The sequence below is a fragment of the Callorhinchus milii genome, unplaced genomic scaffold (assembly GCF_018977255.1).
Source record: "Callorhinchus milii isolate IMCB2004 unplaced genomic scaffold, IMCB_Cmil_1.0 Scaffold2, whole genome shotgun sequence".
NCBI classification, from domain to species: Eukaryota; Metazoa; Chordata; class Chondrichthyes; order Chimaeriformes; family Callorhinchidae; genus Callorhinchus; species Callorhinchus milii.
In genome coordinates, this window is record NW_024704743.1 from 46528263 (window position 1) to 46548659 (window position 20397).

Here is a 20397-nt window from a genome sequence, read left to right on the forward strand (position 1 = left end):
TGCAACCACATACTGACTGTCACACAAGCAGACATCCCAGCAGAGGCCGGCAACACTTCTGCCTTCCAGTCAAGGTCGGAAACGTAGTAATCCTAGACATATCTGTCTGAAAGTGAAAAGTCTCTTGCAAAATACTTGGAGAAAATATCTGGAATAACATAAAGAGTTATGGAAATGCCTGTGGGTAAGAGAAACCCTAGTTCTTCAGAAGGTTTGAGGTCATATAATGGCAACCCTGTTACGCCAGACTATGAGTAATTATTTTCCAGTGTAATTTGGACAGGTTTGCTGAGGTTGCATGCGCAGTTCTCTTCAGTGAGCAGTGTTCAACAAAAATCCAAAGCAAAGAGGCTCACTGCCCACTACCTTCGATATGTCTCATTACAAACAGAGAAGTATCAGTGTGCAGCTGGATGACAGCCACACTGTGACATAATCGCTGCCTGAGGCAGATATTAATGAAGTTACCATTGTTTAATACTCTATAACACATGCAACTTAATTTACTGGCCCAAGGGAGAGGGGCCAGGAAATTGTGAAAAGGGTACTGGATAAGCACCTGGGAAGTAAACACTTAAACAGATACAGGGAAAGAGCTGCAAAGTGAGGTTTGAAACAAAATGGCTGTCCACTATTCTTAGCTATGTGTGTTTTTCTGATGTGCACTATGGAAAGACTAGTTTACACGTTAGCTATTATTCTGCAACAATACTAGCGAGGAATAACACCTAAAGAATTCTTTACCCAGGGGTAATTAATGACTGGATCACGTTGAAAAAGCATACTGATGTTATGAAGTGATTAAATTATTATTATGATAAATCCATAACTGTCCAGTGCCTTAGGATGCCCTCCCAATGTGAAAGGCTCTATATCTATATATCAATTTCAGGATCCTCACCCTTACCTTCAAATCCCTGCACTCCTCTGCACCCCCCTACCTCTCTGACCTCCTCTGTCCTCAAAGCAGTGCCTGTTGCCTTCGTTCCTCCGGGTCTGGCCTCCTCCTTGTCCCCCGAGTCCTCCGCTCCACCCTCGGTGGCCGTGCCTTCAGCCACTATTCCCCGAGGCTCTGTAACTCCCTTCCTCACTCCCTTCACCTCTCCCCCTCTCTTCCTATTTTCAGGTCTCTGCTGAAGACCTTTCTTTTCAACCGCGCCTTTGGTCACCTTCCTCCCCCTCCCCCTGGCTCAGCCCTAGAATCTGTTACTGTGAAGCACTCTGAGATGCCGTCTGGTGTGGAGGGCGCTATATAAATCCAAGTTGTTGTTGTTGTATACAAATGTAATTTATTGTTATTGTGATGAGAGGATACATGGTGGGTAGGATCTGGAAGGATGAGATTAATGGGCCAGAGAGCATTCTTCATTCAAACTAATCTTGTGATACAGTGACTATAAGAAAAAGGAGTCACTTTCCTTAACAACGTATACCTATAGCAGCTTTCACATACAAAAACATCTCAAAGTGCTTCATAGAGAGAGAATGGGAGTTTGAGTCAGGGCACAGGGATAGGAAGGAAGTGGCCAAAAGCACAGTCAAGTTAAGAGGTTTTTAGAAGGATTTTGAATGCAGAGAATGTGGAAGCGAGGTGGAGTGATTTAGGAAGAGAGTTCCCGAGAGTAAAGTGGCTGGAAGTTTGCCCACTGATGGTGGGGCAGAGAAGGCAGGAGATGTGAAGCTGAGCCGAATTAACAGGACAGAGGGAGTGTGTGGGCAGGATCTATCTCTTTCCTTACCTAAAGGGAAAAAAAGTTTTTGTACGCTTAATCCAACATGCAGTGTTTTCTGATTTTAAACGAGTAATATTGTACTTCATGTGAAGCAGACAATGATTATTGCTGAAATATATCAAAGGTTATATATCATATAGTCTTTCATCCAATCTTTCATACTTGTCTATGAGTAGGAAGATAATGGTTTTAAGTTCACATTGGGATCTTGAGGACATAGCCAAGCCGACACACCAATGCAAAGCTGGTTATATTAAGTTTAAAACTGAATATACTATTATTCTATATTAATATATAACATTATTAACATCACCCCTGTGATATTACTTCTCAATTCTCTAATAATATTACTTCCCCCTTTTGCAATATTTCCAACATCAACGTCTTTCAGAAAGAGCTCAGCAAGTTTTATATAAAAAAAATTATTGCACACTGTTTCAATGATTTTATTATTAGTTTACCATAACCTAATAAATTTGGAAATAAACCCATTGTTGGAACCAATCGGTGCTGCATCACAAAAGGTCTACGTCACAGGCATTCATCCAGAGAAAGTTGACTCTCAGGAGATTTACTTAAATAAGCTCCAAATCTGTATCTTGCATTAATTGCCTGGCTCAGTAGCACTCTTGTCTGTGAGTAGGAAGATAACGATTTTAAGCTCACATTGGGAGAGTTTTGTGCGGTATCCGAGCAGTGGAATTTTTAATTAATTGGATTTTGTGTATGGTGGAGCTGGGGAGACCAGTGAGGAGGGCATTGGAATAGTCCAGCCGGGAAGTGATGAAGGTGTGGATGAGAGTATCGGCTGCGTTGGTTGATGTCAAGGCCTCCAGATAAAAATTTTCCAGATAAAAAATGGTCATTCATTTCCTGACTGTTTGTGGGACAATGTTTTCTGAAAATTGACTACATTTGCCACAAATGTACAGTCACTACACTTTCCAAAAAGAAGCAGTGACATGGTTTGAGAGCTTTTGATGTGATGAGGCATGATATATTGAATACATTGAATTATTATATATTACAAAGACACTGATTCTTATTTTTGGTTTCTAAGGTTAATTGTGTTTATCAATCCACTTTACATTATATCCTGTGAAACTTCTCAATGACGTGTTATTGTTGCTGTTGTTGACGTGATAAGGCACTACATCAAATGCAAGGATTATACTTATTATTTAAATATCATAGTTAAAGTTTATAAAGATAGCAATGTTAGAACCATATTTTCTAGTTATTAATTCATGCTTTTATTGGTAACTATTTCATTTCCTGCTAATATATACAGAATTCTCAGGAGTGTGAGGAAGTCTATATTCATTTTACTTTAAACATAGCATGTTGAAATGTTATGGTACAACATCCAGCCAGGCAGCAGAGAGAAAGTGTGCAAAATTGTGATTCTTTTGGTGGTGAATCAGCATAAACCCACTATCTCAGCAGACTGGTGATTAGGTGCTATAATGCACTGACTCACTGTTCTAGATTGTAAAGATCTTGTTTCTATTATTTTGGTGGTAGTTCAAGTGAGTGTGGTACAGAAAAACCCTAACATAACACACTGTTTCAGGTCCATCACTTTATAACGGGGCACAGAGCCAAATTGGCTGCTGCAATGTCACTTATTGTGGGTCATGCATGCAAGATGTGCAGCTGTTGCCATTTCCTGTGCATGTGTGACGGTTTCCCAAACTAAAACTTGGCTGACATTGGGTCATGAGGTCGTCAGCAATGTCATCCTCTGCTCTTGTGCACATGCACTATGCACAAGCACTTCCTGCACATATCATGCATGATATCATGTATGTACAGCATGATACAGCAGGACTCTACACTGAGTCCTGTAGCTCAGTGGTTAGAGCACTCGCTTTGCAAGCGGGAGACCTGAGTTCAATTCCAGGCAGGGTGAAACCTTGGGCAAGTTTCCTTACTCCACACGCCTAATAATAATCCCTCCAAAACCAAAACAATAATAAATTGGTCATTTTCAATCTACGACTGTTTGTGGGACATTGCTGTGCGCAATTGGCTGCCGCGTTCGCCCACAAATATACAGTCAATTCACTTTACAGTGTGTTCTGTGAAGCGCTTTGGGACGTCCTCCCGACGTGAAAAGCGCTATATCAAATGCAAGGATTATTATTATTATTACAGCACCCAGGAAATGATGTTGACATAGATTGATGACCTGAGTACCAGCCAACCACAGGTCCACAGACACCCACAGAGTTCTATGGTATTGGATGGTTCCAAGCTCAATGGCTGATCTTTGTTGAGTTACGAGATAACACTCGAACCATTAATGTTACTCTTACAATTGGTTTCATTCCCCCTGGAGAAGGCTCCTTAAAACACTTCTCAAAAAGAGATTGTTGTCCTGGCCAACAATTTCTGAATAACGTTGGGTATTCACTTCATGCCTGTTTTGGGTCATTGCTGTGTGAAAAATTGGCTGCCGTGTTCACCCACAAAATGCACAGTCGCTACACTTTACAGTACAATCCTGTGAAGCTCTTTGAGACATCCTCACAATATTAAAAGCCCTGTAGCAAATGTAAGGGTTATTATTTATTGATAGGGTTGATTGTAGATAGCCTGTGGAGTAGCCTGTTAGTCTGGATATATTTTTCTCATTCAATGTCTCCTTATCTGAAAGGGAAAATTGACATTATCAGTTTGCTTGGCTGCCTTCACCTTTATCACTGGTGAACGGTGCCTCATATAGAGGGATTTCAGTAATCGTGGAAAGTACCCGACAGAATGAAATGAAATGTAAAAATGATACACTAGACAGCAAGTTGAAGCAAAGGGGTTACTATTAGAATTGAGTGAACACTATTCTGTTTATTTCCTATAATTCATGGCTCCTAAATTAATCACACCCCTCTGCTATCTTGCTTCTGGATTCATATTGAGTTTTATACTAAGACATTGTAGTTGGAACTTTTTTTCAGTTGCCTGGGTATCTGATACATGTGGAAATGCTTATGAAGAACCAAATCAGACTGAATTACACATATGTATGGCACCTATACATGGGCATTTCCCAATGTCTGGAATGGAATGCGCAGGGATGAGGTGAAGGTTTACATCTGTCATTGCAGCAGGATAAACTGGCATCTGGCCAACAGCAGAAGGTGGCCAGCTTCCAAGACCTTGTGCAAAAGAACTTAGAAAACCTCCTTAATGTTGGAAAAATGAACAAGGTTCCAGTAATCTTTGAAGCACTATAAACTAAAACCATTATATCAGCAAAAGGAACAGACTAGGTCAGTGGTATCAGTGCAATTTCTCTGTGAGGTTGACGTGGGTGATGGACAGTAATGATTTGAAGACAATCATTATTTTTAAATAGAAGATTGGAAATTTCCCTTCAGCTTTGTTAAGTGTGATGCACAGGACAGGATAAATATAGATCTGCTGGTGGAGTAAGTTCAAGGAGGCCTGTCATCTGCACACAGGAGGGTTATTAAAACCCACAGCTCTCTTGGCAATGGAAAGCCACAAAATAGATAGTGTTAAAACTATCTCCAGCTTCTAGATAGGACAGGCCATTCAGAGTTAGTATTAAGAAGCTGGAAGATGTCTGAAGGTCTTAATTGCAGATGGTAGAATGAGGAAGGCAGGAATAATAATAATAATCTTTGCATTTTATATAGCGCCTTATCACGAGACGTCTTAAGGCTCTTCAAAGGATATACTGTGAAATATAGTGACTGTGTGGTTTGTGGGTGAATGCAATTGGTTAGTGCTTACAAATCTGAACCTTAATCTGTCTGTGTAAAAGATTCAGAAAGGCTGGAATCAGAGAATTCACCAGATACTTCTCAGAGTCTCTGTCCTGGGTGGAAGCTTCCACTTCCCAGAGGAATATTTCTCCGGGGACATTATATATTGGGTTCCATTTGCAGTAATGCCTAATGGGACTCTTTAGTAAGAAGAAGAATCCCTTTAGAATTTCTGTTGACACCAGTAACTCCAGTCTGCAGTCACATTGTATCTGAACAGAGTTTCCTTTCCGTTGGTTGCCATGACATAAATCTGATTAACGTTCACCTACAAAATACACAGTCACTATACTTTACAATCTTGTGAAGCGCTTAGAACATGAAGCATGCTATATGTACCGCAAGGATTATTGTTATAACCTCAGGATTTGATATTTTTAATCCTTAGTTTGAGACAAGCATGTTTTTAAACCTAGTGCGAAACAGTTACAATGACAGTCAGCATTCACAATGCGATAATTATAACCAGTAATAATTAACACATCACAGTGGCAATTTTCACCATTATTTTTCTTTTTTTTTGTATCCTCCAGACCTGCTCCCAATGTAATTAACTCCCAAGCTCTTTGCAAAGCCCCACAGTGAGGGAATGAAGGCGCATGTACTCCGAAACATATTAAATTAAACTACCAGTGAATATCTTATTCAAAAGAGATTGGGGGTTTTGAAACCTTACCTATTAGTGCCAATTTACTGGGGTTTTTTTGCATTATAAATGGCTTGGGCTGTAGCTAGAACTGGATGGAGGGGTCTGAACACAGTGCTAAATGATCATTGAAAACAGGTTTGTTCATTAGATGCCAGGTTTTAGTTTATATCTGATTTCTCCCTGACATTCAGTTGCAGCAACTGCTTTCAGACATGGGACAGAAGCTTTCTGGAGAATTTCTTCCTGACCCCACAAGTTAACTAAGTAGAGTTCCCGAATATGCATCTATCCTTACACCTCCATTACTCTGGACATTATTTTCCACAGATGACATTTCCAGAGTCCCAGGAGCGAGGGCAAGGCCATTTGTTGTGTTCCATAGACAATATGATAATTTGTTTGCACAATCTTTTTCTGTTTATATTCCTAAACCAAATTAGCCATCTAATTTAATCTATTAATTTACAATAGGAAAATAACAATAATCCTTACATTTCATATAGCGCCTTTCACATTGGGACGACGTCTCAAAATACTTCACAGGATATAGAGTAGTGTAAAGTGTAGTGGCTGTGAATTTTGTAGGCAAATGAAGCAGCCAATTTTCAGACAGCATCATACAAGCAGTCAATATTTATTTATTGGCTGGCCACATTGACCACATTTATTAACAATGTCCCCAGTGATAATTAACACATATTAGCAGCAATTTCCACCACTACTTTCTTCTTTTATATCCTATAGTTCTGCTCTCCACATAGTTAGCTCCCAGGTTCTTCGCAAGCTCCACTGTCCCAATGAAGACTGGCACCGCAAGTGTTCAATCACTTATTTGTTACTGATCTGTTCTGGTGGATTGCTAAACACTAAATCTAATAGAACATCTATCCAGTGCTCTACTTCTCACCTGTGTCAAGATTGCCTCTTTGCAACGACTTGTACTTATAACCTTTCCTTTCATGTTTCTCTGCTGTGTCCACTTTACCCCTACAACATTGATTTGCACATTACCATTCTATGATACTTTTCTTACTAGCTCGAGCAGCTCTTCATCTACCTGTTCACCTTGAGCTGCTGATCAATTGTAGGTGCCAGATGCTATTCTGTTGCTCTCATCGTGACTAACCTGTTCAGATTGCTTGTGCTGTCTCCCTTTCTGCTGTTATTTGTCCCTTTCAGTAGCTGTTGTTAGCCGTATTAACTATAATGGCACTTGGCCACCAGTCTTTATAGGTTTACCTTCACAAACTATTCCATAGCTCCTTAGCTCTATTTCATGTCCTACTTCAGTGCAACTGTGGAATGAAAATTATCATGTTTTTCAACACGTTGTGTCATTGAATCTGTTAAGAAACATCAGAATTTTCAGTCGAGTATCTTTATGTGAGAACACTCCCACTTATGTTTGGCACAATGGTTAACACATCATATCTAATATTGGAAATTGCATGTTTTACCTTAATGTTTCTGTGATGCCAATGTTATAATAATCCTTTGATATTTTGACAGAATGTCATAGAAAAGTCTCAAAACACTTCATATCACTTCCTAGGGATTTCACTTTAAAGTGACTATGCTTTTGTGGTAAATGTGGCAATCAGTTTGCGCACGGCAATGTCCCACAAACAGCTATGAAGTGAATGACCAAATTTATCTGAGGGATTGTTTGACAGGAAACCAGAAGAAGCTTCCTTCTCTTTTTGAATATGCCATAGGATCTTTAACGTCTATCTGAACAGGCAGATTTCTGTTGTCATCTCTGACATTGCAGCATTCCCCGCACTGCACAAAATTGGAGTTCTGTAGCTTAGTGGTTAGAGAACTCACCTCGAAAAACAAGAGGACCTGGGATTGATTCCCAGGCAGGGCAAAATCTTAAGCAAGTTTCCTTACAACAACAACAACACAACAAAATTACATTTATAGAGCGCCTTTCACATCAGGACTTGATGTCGGACAGGCCTTCAGTCAGGACACCAGTAGTCCTGGAGTTGAGGGTGGAGACAGAGAGATAGAGTTGGGTGTCATCCGCATACATGTGGAAATTTACCCCCTATCTGCGGATGATATCACCAAGGGGGAGGATGGAGGGTGAAGAGGAGGGGACAGAGCGCTGAGGAATGCCTCACAAGATGGTGCAGGGGCTGGAGGAGAAGCCGTTTGCAGAGACGAAGTGGAGGCAGTGTAAAAGGTAGGACCTGAACCAGTCAAGGACAGAACCTTCAAGGTGGAGGTGGGAGGAGAGGCGGTGGAGGAGTATTGAGTGGTCCACAGTATCAAAGGCGGTGGAGAGGTCGAGGAGACGAGGAGGCAGAGGGAGCCATGGTCACACATGGTCAGGATGTTATTTGTGACCTTGACCAGAGCAGTTTCCTTGATGTGGGCAGCACTGAAACTCAATTGGAGGGGTCCATGGAGGGAGTGGGAGGAGAGGAAAAAGCAAAGCTGGAAGACGACGGCTCTCTCAAGGACCTTAGACAGAAAAGGGAGGTGGGAGATGGGTCGGTAACTGGATAGCTTTGATGGGTCAAGGGAAGGTTTCTTCAAGGTGGGGGTGATAGTGGCTGTTTTGAGGGGGGTAGGAACAGTGCCAGATGACAGGGAGAGGTTGATGATGTCGGCGAGTAGTGGGCAAGGAGGTGGAGCTGGGATTTAAGGAGAAGGGTGGGGATGGGGTCCAGGGAGCTGGTGGTGAGCTTCATGGAGGATATGGTGGTGATGTCAGAGGAGGGGGTGACAGGTTCAAAAGTGTGGAAGGAGGGATGAGTGGTGGTCAGAATATGGGGAGGGGTTTAGGTTGGGAGGGCAGTGGTAGCTGAGCGGATTCCCTCAATTTTGGACTCAAGGGAGACCAGCATTTCCTCGCAGTGGGAGTCGGTGGAAAGAATCTGTGAGGCGTAGCGGTGAGGGTGGAGGAGCCGGTTGGTGGTGGAGAACAGGAGCCTGGAGTTGCTGTTCGCCTCCAGGATTAACCTGGAATAGAAGGACAATTTTGCCAAGGCGAGAGCGGAGTGGTAGGTTTTGATGAGGTCCAGCCAGATGTGGCGGTGGACCATTAGGCCGGATTTGAGCCGTGGGTTCGACAGTCCGCACCTGGCTCTTGAGCAAGAGGAGGTGGCTGGTGAACCAGGGTGAGGATCGGGAATAGGAGGCAGTTCGAGAGGTGAGGGGGTCAAAGGCATCAAGTGTGGTGGAGAGGGTGCTGTGGAGGAGAGTAAATGCAGAAGGTGGGTTGGTGCGGGAGGTGGGCCAGAGGGGAAGGAGTTCAGAGGACTCCAGGGCGGCGGAGAGGGATTGTGGGGAGATCTTTTTCCATGGGCGGTAGAAGATGGTGGTAGGTTTGGAGGCAGTGGGGAGAGGGTTATAGGAGTTGAGGGAGATGAAATGGTGGTCAGAGATGGCCTTGTCAGTGATGGTGACATCCAAGGCGCTGAGGCCCCGGGTGATCACTAGGTCGAGCGGGTGGCCGTGAACGTGATAGCAGAGTGGATGTGGAGGGAGAGGTTGAGAGAGGAGAGGAGAGAGAAGTCTGAGGAGGTGGAGCAAGAGGGGATGAAGTGGGGGTTAAGTTGCTTAGGGTGATGAGGCGGTTGGAGCAGAGGCAGAGGGAAGCTAGAAGGGTGGAGATGTCAGAGATGAAGGTGGGGAAGATTTTTGGGGGTTGGTTAATTAGGTGAATTTTTAGTGAGAGATGGTAGGGATGGCAGAGGGTAAGATGTTCAAAAGAGGGGAATGAGCCAGTGAAGTAGGGGAATAGGACAAATGACGCCCTGGAGATAAGTGCCACACCACCGCCACAGCAGTTGGGGCATGGTAGTAGGTATAGCCATGTGGTGTGGCCTCAATGAGGGGAAAGGTGTCACCTGGGGTGATCCAGATTTCCGTGAGGGCCATAATATCAACGTTCTCATCGAGGATGAGATCTTTGACGGCTAGGGTCTTATTGCAGATGGAGTGGACGTTTTGAAGGCCATTGAGGATTGGACAATTGACAGGGGGATGTATGGGATGGGAGGGGTTAGTGAATTGGTTGGCAGGGAGGGTGGGGATGCAGATGAAGGGAGGAGAGGTTAGCCCCCGGGGTCTGGATCCGGGGTGGCTTGTGGCAGTAGTGGTGAATGGGGCAGTCGGTGTGGCTGCTGCTGGACAGCCAACGCTGAGTGCCACGATGTCCTATTCCCCGATGTCCATCATATCATTTATACCTGTAGATGAGCCCAGGGGAGGATTCCCAGCCTGAAGCAGAGGGAGGCAGTGGGGAGGTCAAGCAGAGATAGGAGGTGGGGAGGGTGGAGAGAAAGCAGGACAGAGCGGGAGAGTTACAGGGAAAGGGGCATTTTGAGAGAGGGAGGGCCAGAAGCCTCTGTTTATCTAGCAGTAAGTAGGAACCTGGTTGTTAGTCGATTGCCAGATTGTTATAATCCCTTTTTAAAAAAATATTAATAATAACTTGGTCACTCAATCCACGACTGTGGGACACTGCTGTGAGTAATTGGCTGCTGCATTTCAGCCACGAAATATACAGTCAGTTCACTTTATAGTATATTCTGTGAAGCGCTTTTAGGCATCTAGAAGATGTAATAAGGTGCTTTATCAAATGGAAGGATTATTATATTATTATAATATTGCAAGATTTTCAGTGTTGACTAGCTCAAAGTCTTGTTGTTGGGGCCTAAACCCACAACCTTCTCACACAGAGTTGAGAGTGCTATCAATTGAGTCATAATGCTATTGACCACATGTATATTCCCAATGGGACGTCCTCCCGACGTGAAAAGCGCTATATCAAATGCAAGGATTATTATTATTATTATTATAATGTTCGTTGTCCTTCAACACTACCTTTCCCTATTTGATTATTTTGTTATATTTGTGTCTATTTTACTTTGTCAGGACTGATACATTATCTTCTCATACCCTCTTGATCAACTGCAAACCTTCGTTCATTTATATTCATTCAGCAGTCATTTGTCTTCCAGCAGAATTTAGCTTTAAATTAATCTCAATTGCTGTCTTTTATTTTACTGCCAAACCTTAGTTGTCCGTCTGCTTATGTGCAGCCATGCTTGCTGTATAAGTTATTTCTACCTGAATAAGCTCCCAGTTATCTGAAAATTTGATTCCCTCAAACTCAATAAAGCCAATAATCCTCAAATCTTTTAGTGTCTCTAGTCTAGACAGTTGTGGCAGAACCCCTATACCAACCGATTTGCACCCCTCATTTTAAAGGTATACACTTTGCCTTTATACACACCTTTTAGTTCTTCATACTTTGTCCATCACATCATTTATACCTGTATATCATATCAACAGCAATTCATGCTACTCTTCTATCAGTCCTTGTCCGCTGTGCAACTAAAAGACCTGTTTATAGCAGTGAAATCACTTCCCTAGAGCGTGTAAGATAGGAGCAGTAAAACAGTGAAAGTTCATAACTCCTCTGGATGTTACACAAGCCTTTGGTTTTGGAAATGATGATGTTCAAATACTAGGACTGCAGGAAGACCATCCTTTGAGAGTGATTATTAAATATGTTTAATAATCCAGGCTCTGCAAGCCTATCATCCTTCCCTCACTCGGCTCCATGGGCTCCCCATCCCCAGTGCATCAAGTTCAAGATCTTCATTCCCACCTTTAAATTCTTCCATAGTCTCACCCTACCATACCTCTAGAACCTCCTCAAACCCTACCGACCTGTCTGTTCTCTTCCCTCACCTTGTTCAAGTCTATCTCAAGACTTATCTTTTTGACCGAACTTTGGGTCATCTTTCACTTCCCAACCTCCTTGGCTCTCTTCCCCTAGCTCGAGTGGTCAGCCAGTACTATTAAGCGCTTTGGGACATCCTCCCAACGTGAAATGCTCTGTATAAGTGTAATAGAAGCCTCTCGTACTCTGGTCAAATCATGTCAGTTAAGTTATTATGGAGATTATATTATGAGATCAATAACCGATTAATTGGTTTTATTTTTAAATTTGGATGAGGGAAGAATATTTGCGAGGATGCTAGACAACTCTTTGCTTTTCACAATAATAGTGCCATCAATTGTTTAACATCCACTTGAACATGCAGACAGGATGCCAGTTTAACATTTTATTTGAAGAACATTCCTCCAGTAATGAGGAGTTCCCTCAGCATAGTGACAGCCTGGATCATTGAGCTCACTGGGTGTCAAACTCCGAACCCTCAACCTCTGACCCAGAGGCACAGTGCTACCAACAGGTGCAAATTGACCTGCGCATTTAAAACATGGGAACAACTGCCATCTCAATTACATTCTTTACCAAGATCTTAATACGTTCCATTCCAAATAAAACAAATCCCCATCTGAATAGAGCTATAACATCTACTTCAAGTGATCCTGTTTATTGTAACTAGTTTCTGGTTAGCTTAATGTACAGAGATTGATATGAGTAGTTGGTAAGGTAAAATCAAACTCAAACTAAGGTGAAAGGCTAAAGGCATATTAAATTAGCTGTAGTGGAGTCTCATACATGGGAACTCCAATCAATCAACTGTGGAACACATTTCATTAGGCTGTTTAGATGAGCTCAAGGGCTGGCAGAATTGTGGTGAATCCAGAAAATTATACATTAACAGAAATCCTTGGCTACTGCAATATAGATTTTTCTTTCAGTTTCAAGCAAAATATAGGAACTACCTCAGTTTAATATCCATTTCTTATTCCCAATGCCAATGACATTCTTTATCATATTTATTGTGTGTTGTTTCCATTGTGTGCCATAAGCTTTGAGCGCTAAGTGCTCTGAGAGGCCTGTATCAATATATAAACTATGCTGGAAGACATAATAATTAAATCTCTGTGAAACATATGAAAGAGTAATTTGCACTGGAGTAAAGGTTAGTGTGCACCTTGTAACTCAATGCATCCTGTGTGTTTAAAACCTCTGAATGGGATAAAAAGTGATTGATCGTTCCTGTCAGGAGTCATAAAGTTGGAGGAGCTTGAAACAGAACTTCAAAGAGTTTGTTGACTGACAGCATTTGATTCTTCTTTTGTTTTGATTTTTTGACTTCTGACACTCTAAACCTCTGCTGCACCCCAGAGGAATGCAGTTTCCAAGGGATACCCAGGTTCACAATACACTTGATTGAAAGAATAATCAAGGGCAACGGATGGATTTGAAATAAATTGGGATTGTGTTTTTAATATGAGGTTTACTGGTACATGGACATGCTGTTTCATTTATTAAGCTATTTATACGGAGGCCACGCAGTAGGTGGGCTACCCAAGAGTGCCTTTATATACTTATTCATGGACATAAGCTAATGGCAACTGGTGCACATTCTTCACATAGTTTTCAATCATTAATACTCTTAATATTGTGAGTTTGACTCAGTCATCACTTTGTTACTTTTTTCTCAGAACATTTTATATTGTTGGAAGTAATTCATTATCCCTTCCAGCAATTTGGTGGGAAGGCTCACAATGTATAATTTCCACTCCCAATTGGAATTGAGGAGAGACACACTACTGTTTTTATAAATGTTATTAAAGAACCGGTCATTTGGGCCGCCCAAGAGCTTTTAAAGCTGCTAATTTTGAGTGGTGGCTAAATCGATTCGTACCGGCTGGATTTATACAGTAATGATGTGACTGCATCTATACAGTGACAATCCTACTGCATTTACCTGGAGATGGTCTGAATCAATGATGTGGCAAAATCAACTCCTTAAGATAGGCTCCATTGCAAATCAGCTTGACTCAAGCCTGCTTTATGTTCTCCAAAACACACTCTGGGGTCCACAAGTTTGGATTCTTGACAACCTGCACCTAATTCTCTCCCAGTATTAGGTGAGCAGAATATGTCCCTGCAGAAGAGAGTGCACATTCCATTTCCATGTGTAGGGAAGTTTCTATGTGTAGGTGCCATACATATGTGGAACTCTCAGTTTGGTTTGGATACTCTTAAAAATGGTGATGGGTTTCTACTTGTGTCGACCTAACAAAAAGGTGTTTTGTGATGATTCGGCATGAAAGCGTAGTATAAACCTTCCGAATGGAGAAGCAGTTATTTTTCAGTGTTTGTAGTATCAAGATTTCCTGAAAATGAAGAATTTGTTTAGCTAACTTTATTGATTTTGTACATTCAGAGCTTGAATCTTTGAAATATTTGTTGGGTTGAATACTATAAATCAAATGACCAGCTGTCAGATTGCAATAAACCTATTTTCTCGCTGATTGAATTGTATCTTGTATTTTTCGAAGATGCAATCTTCTGCTTTAAAGATGTTTTTTATCAACCATAAAAGATTTATCATGGTTGAGAAGAACAGTCTAATTTTCATTTTGTAGAGTTACACAGGGTGATAGACTGTTACTTACATATATCATGAAAACAGGCCATTCAGCCCAACTTGTCTGTGCCGACAATTCAATTTTATTTAATTGGGAAGAGTAATGTGTTTCGCACTCTGATAGACCAAGTACACTTAAGCAAAGATTCTGTTACTGAAAATAGAGTGACAAATGTATTACCATAGAAGTAGCATTCGAGGCATTCCTGAAGTTTTCTTAGATTAGTGTCTTAATGATCGCCACAATTAGCTGTTTCCAGCTAACATTCATAGCTTCACATTAAGCTTCCTGTCATGTTTGGTCAGGTGCGTTGTTTGACACAAGCAGGAAAGCCATCATCATTATTAAGAGGGAGAGTTCCACATATAGATGGAGATATCTCTATCTGGAATAGGATGTACACTCTCTACCCTGCTTGCCTAATTCTGAAGTGTTTTAGGTGCAGGTTGGCGAGAGCCAAGGCTTGGGAGTGTGCTGGAGTCCGATCATCTAAAACTGCATAGCTTACTATTGAAAGCACTGTCTTGCAAACTTCCAACTGCTTACCTAGGACCATCATTAGGGCTTTAGTTTGCAGGGTTAACAGGAGGGAAATTGAAAAAATCACTCTTCCCAGTGACTGATCTCCTCCAAGTCCTGCTGATGCACCATCCTGGCTGGTCTGCCATCAGCTGTGCCTTGGAGTACCAGAGCGGACCCATCTTGCTTAGGAACTGGACTACCAAGACCACTATAGAGGGATTGATAAAATTCCAACAAGTGTGTCATCTTGTAACCAACTCAGCTCGAAGAGGACCCTGATTACCCCTCCCCGGTGTAATACACAGAGCGGCAATTAACAGTTTACCAATGATCGGTTGTTTGGTCAGCATGCTCAATAATTACGTTACCCTATATACTATATTGGTACAATTATAAAGCCCAAGATTGTTCCTGGAATTTTGTTTCAAAGTGTAAGAGAAGCACTGACTTTCTGCCCTCTCAGACTCCAGCCTGACTAATAGCCTTTCAAATTAGCAGTCACCCTCAGTTGTTAGCTTTACGAATTCCCGCTGCAGCTCTGGTGCCAGTTCCAGGTTCCTAAGTACAATGCACAATTATTTTTGGTGGTTTTTCCCCTGAAAGGCTAGAGTGGTGGTTTTACAAGAAATAATTTGGAACTATTCTCTTCACTTTTAATTCACCACAAAATGTAATTAGATCATTGTTTCATAAAGCAGAAAAGCCATTCTGTCATTTAATTACTGCCAGGATGCTTAAATGCCGTCTTCTGCTTAGAAGCCAATGTTTTCCAATTCAAAGTATTCTGTAGAATGTTCAAGATTTTGCATCTTTCAAAAAGCTCTTTAATGAGGCTTTGCATTTTAATGTGCAGCAATAGTTCCCAATTACTGAGATTTAACAAGCTTAAGAAAGGATCTTCCAAATATTGCAATTTATTTTACACTCTAAATGCTCTCTCTGGAAAGACACTATTACATTGCGCTCTCATCACTCTTACGACTGATAAATGGTAATTGAGGCAGTAGGTTAAACTTGAAACATTTGTACAGATATGTAATTGAAGCTTTGCTAGTGTTCAGAAGCTTCTTTTATATTTTTCAGCCGACTCCCATTTTCTGATTTAATTTCCCCCAAAACTAAACTATTCAGATATCTCATTGCCGCTTGTCCTGCACTTCAGATGCGGAAAGAAAATCTTTGGAGATATTGTTCAGAAAATGTAATCAATCACCTCCCTGACCCATAATGCTATTGTAATCTTTTCCTAGACCCATATCTGTAAAATGCGGCATTGGTTCCATATAAACATTTTAAGAAACTGCTTTCTTTAAAGGACAAATGTGTGGTTTAAGGATATAATGGAGACTTTCTTCCTATTATTTGCCAATGCTGCTTCTACCCCATTCAGACATCAGCCCAAAGTCACTCTGACTCTTTCACTCCCTCCCCTCGTTCAAGGCACCCCTCAAAATGTGCGTTTTTGACCACATTTTTGGTCATCATTGCCCTCTCCATCCCCTCGGCTTCACCCTCTGCCCCCATCCCCCACAGCTTGCATGCCCAGAAAATATTTATTGTCAGGAACTTTAAAACATCCTCCTGATGTTGAAGGGCTTAATAGTGGTGGAGCCTGATGCCGAGCCAGAGGGAGTAAGCAAAGAGGAAGGTTTTCAGGCGTGATCTGAAAAAAGGGAAAAGGAGAGGGCAAGGTAGAGGGTTTGAGGGAAAGTGTTCCAAAGTTTCAGGGCTTGTAAATGTAAATTGTAATTGTAATTCAATGTAGTTGGGGTTAGCACTCCGATTATTTATGGCTACAGATTCCTGATAATTGGGAGGTATGCTGAAAATGTGAGATAGAACAAGGACCAAGGAATATTCTGCGCTGACACCTGTCTTTTTAAAATACAATAATAACAACTTGTGTTCACATAGCTAGCGCCTTTCATGTAGGATTCATCTCAGAGCACTGCAAAATACCTTCTTGAACCATCTGCTGAGAGGTGAGACTTTCTGCTGTTGTCTCCACATCCAAAGTGTCTTGATTGTGAACTTCCAGCCTCCTCAAGTTTTGGTGCTGTATTTTACTTAGTGTGGAGTAACCCATCCCCGATCTGTTTTTATTTATTGTGGATTGTATATATTGTGTATTTTTTCCAATGTCTCACGCCTATGTGATCCGTTTCAAACTGAATTAAATTGAAGCCTTACTGGGAGTTATTCTGCTCCATTTCATAAAGTGCACAAATCTTTGGATTTGTGCAAAATCCAACATCAAAAGATTTGATAGAACAAACAGATATAAAATCGAGATAACGACAAAGATTTTTAATGATGTTATTATGGCACTGTGTGTGTGTGTGTTCTTTGTTCAAGCCCTGTTGATGTGATTCTGGAATTAATGAATGCTCTTGTTTGACCTTCAGGGATTCATGTGAAATTTTCTTATTGTCTTACAGCAGCAAGAACAGGACCCAACAAACCTGTACATCTCAAATTTGCCTATTTCCATGGACGAGCAGGAACTGGAGAACATGCTGAAACCCTTTGGCCATGTGATCTCCACAAGGATATTAAGAGATGCGAATGGTGTAAGCCGAGGGGTGGGATTTGCCAGGTGAGGGACATTGGCCTTTTCGTTTGTGAAGTAATTTTAACAGATAAAGGATTCAACAAACAGACACGCTCATGCATAAAAAAAGATTAACAGTTATTGATATGTTCCCCGTCAGCTGCTACATTGATGCTCTCCTTCCCACCTAAAGGGCATCACTGCTGCAGCACTGAGCTGATACACTTCAGTTAGTATTATAATGAGATGGAAAGAGTCATTTGAAACATTTATTGATTTGTTCTATTGCTGGAAGGGTTGCAGCTACTATACAATGGCACCTCGCATATATCAAGGCTTGAGCATTCATGTTAGTCCAGGCACTGGACCTGAAGTTACATGGACTTATAGACTTAAAATGAGAATGGGATGGATTCCTGAAATTGAGCCCCTCTCCACCCCCATCAGGTAAAGACAAGGACACATTTACCTTTAAATTGCAGGTTGTGCTAAACATATGTAAATGCACGTGTAAAGAGGGAATTGCTAGTACTGTAATTATGATATTAAAAATGAGTATAAAGAATAACAGAATTGTTGGGTCGTTAATTATATAATTACGGGCAAGTTTAAATTTGTAATGCATAGAACTTGTAAAAATTTACAAAACAGAAGGCCATTTGATCTAGCATTCCCATGCTGTCTCTTTGAAAGAGCAATTCATTCAGTCCCATTTACTTGCCTTTTCCCTCAAACCATACAAATTATTCCTTTTTAGTTATCTATCCTGTTCCCTCTTGATACTAATACAATTTCTGCCTTGACCACCACAAGTGGCAGGGCATTCCCCATTCTAACAACTCGCCATGTAAACAAAATTCCTCCAAATCTCCTGCTTTGCTCCCTTGGTGATTATCTTAAATTGATGGCCTCTAGTCACTAACTCACATGGTTAGCACAAATCAAACCTCATGTGGAGTCCCGTAGCTCAGTGGTTAGAGCACTCGCCTCGCAAGCGAGAGACCTGGGTTCGATTCCCGACAAGGTGAAACTTTTGGCAAGTTTCTTTACTCCACATGCCTGATAATAATCCATCAAGAAAAAAAACAATAAATTGGTCACTTCAACCCTCAACTGTTTGTGGGATACTGTTATGCGCAATTGGCTGCCGCATTTCGCCCACAAATATAGTCAATTCACTTTACAGTATATTCTGTGAAGCGCTTTGAGACGTTTAGAAGATGTGAAAAGCGCTAAATCAAATGCAAATATTCTTATTATTATTGTTGTGTCCAATGGACCACTGTTGCTCAGACATATACTGTACTCTGGAAACATGAAATGTATGCCCTTTAATTTTACAAGAACACTACTTGAAATTCAATGCTATTTAAAACTAAGCCCTCCTAAAGTTGCCCTGGTAATGGAATCTTTATGGTGGGCATTAAAGAGAAGCACATACTCAAAAGGAATTTTGCAGCTCTACATTTGTGGAATATAGTATTTATAAACAAACTCATCTTGTCAAACCTAATGTTGTTAAAGTGAAATAAATTGTGGAGTCCTGTAGCTCAGTGGTTAGAGCACTCGCTTTGCAAGCGAGAGACCTGAGTTCAATTCCAGGCAGGGCGAAACCTTGGGCAAGTTTCCTTACTCCACACGCCTAATAATAATCCCTCCAAAACCAAAAACAATAATAAATTGGTCATTTTCAATCTACGACTGTTTGTGGGACATTGCTGTGCGCAATTGGCTGTCGGGTTCGCCCACATATATACAGTCAATTCATTTTACAGTGTGTTCTGTGAAGCGCTTTGGGACGTCCTCCCGACGTGAAAAGCGCTATATCAAATGCAAGGATTATTATTATTATAAAGGATACATTTTGGGTCATTGTGCCTACACTTAAATGGTAGAGGTTAGAGCAGTCGCCTCACAAGCAATAGTAACCCGGGTTTGATTCCCGGACAAGGCAAAATCCTAGGCAAGTTTCCTCACTCCACCTGTCTCTGTTTACCTTGTGTTAAGTATATATTAATATATTTTACAATATATTCTGTGAAGCGCTTTGAGGTGTCTCAACGATAAGGCACTATATCAAATGCAAAGATTATTATTATTAAATTGGCTATCTTTGAAATTTCAGTTCTTCTCTCCAACTGTCCCCAACACAAGAATTATAAATTTAAGAAATAGATAATGCTTGTTCCTAATATTTTCAATAATTTTACCCACCACATTAAAGTGTTTTTGCACTAAAAACACTTTAATGGGGTGGACACAGTCTGCAAGGCGTCAATTACACCACTGTTGCATATGTAGCATCTTTGTATGAAGGTGTAGACCATTTATGCAGGAGCCCTGTTCACGTCTGAGCCACCAAATACATTGATTGGTCTATCACTAATATGGCTTTTCTATGTCAAAGAGCAACACCTGTGTGATTAATGAATCGTGTGCATCTTTAACTTTCATCATCAATGTATTTTGCAATCCTGCCTATTCCTTTTTTAAGTGTCACATACTATGGTGGGAAGGATGCCAAATGGCATCTTTGTTAATGAATGAATTACATTTTTCTTATATTACATGATGTTTCTTCATCAGACTTGCCTTATTGCTTGTAGATAGAATAGTGCTAAGGTGATTGTCTGCTTGTCAGTAAAGCTACAAATCCTATGGGATGATCTTGTAATCTTATTATATTTTAAGCACCTGACTGAACATCAGTAAATACAGAGGAACCTCATTATAATCGGCTCATTTGGCTCCAGGAGCTCAGAAGCCATGTTACAAGCAAAGTATAAAACAAGGTGGCTAACTTCCAAGTTGTCCTATCACCTTCAGAAATTA

General features: G+C 41.1%; 1 protein-coding gene across 1 annotated transcript in view; it reads left to right on the forward strand.

Moving 5' to 3' along the window:
• The window catches only part of LOC103187487 (RNA-binding motif, single-stranded-interacting protein 3), a 565148-nt gene that overhangs the window by 434650 nt on the left and 110101 nt on the right, over window positions 1–20397 (forward strand). The window contains exon 8 of the mRNA XM_042346715.1: window positions 17453–17610. Coding sequence (XP_042202649.1) covers window positions 17453–17610 — 158 coding nt within the window. The remainder of the gene's footprint in view (window positions 1–17452; window positions 17611–20397) is intronic.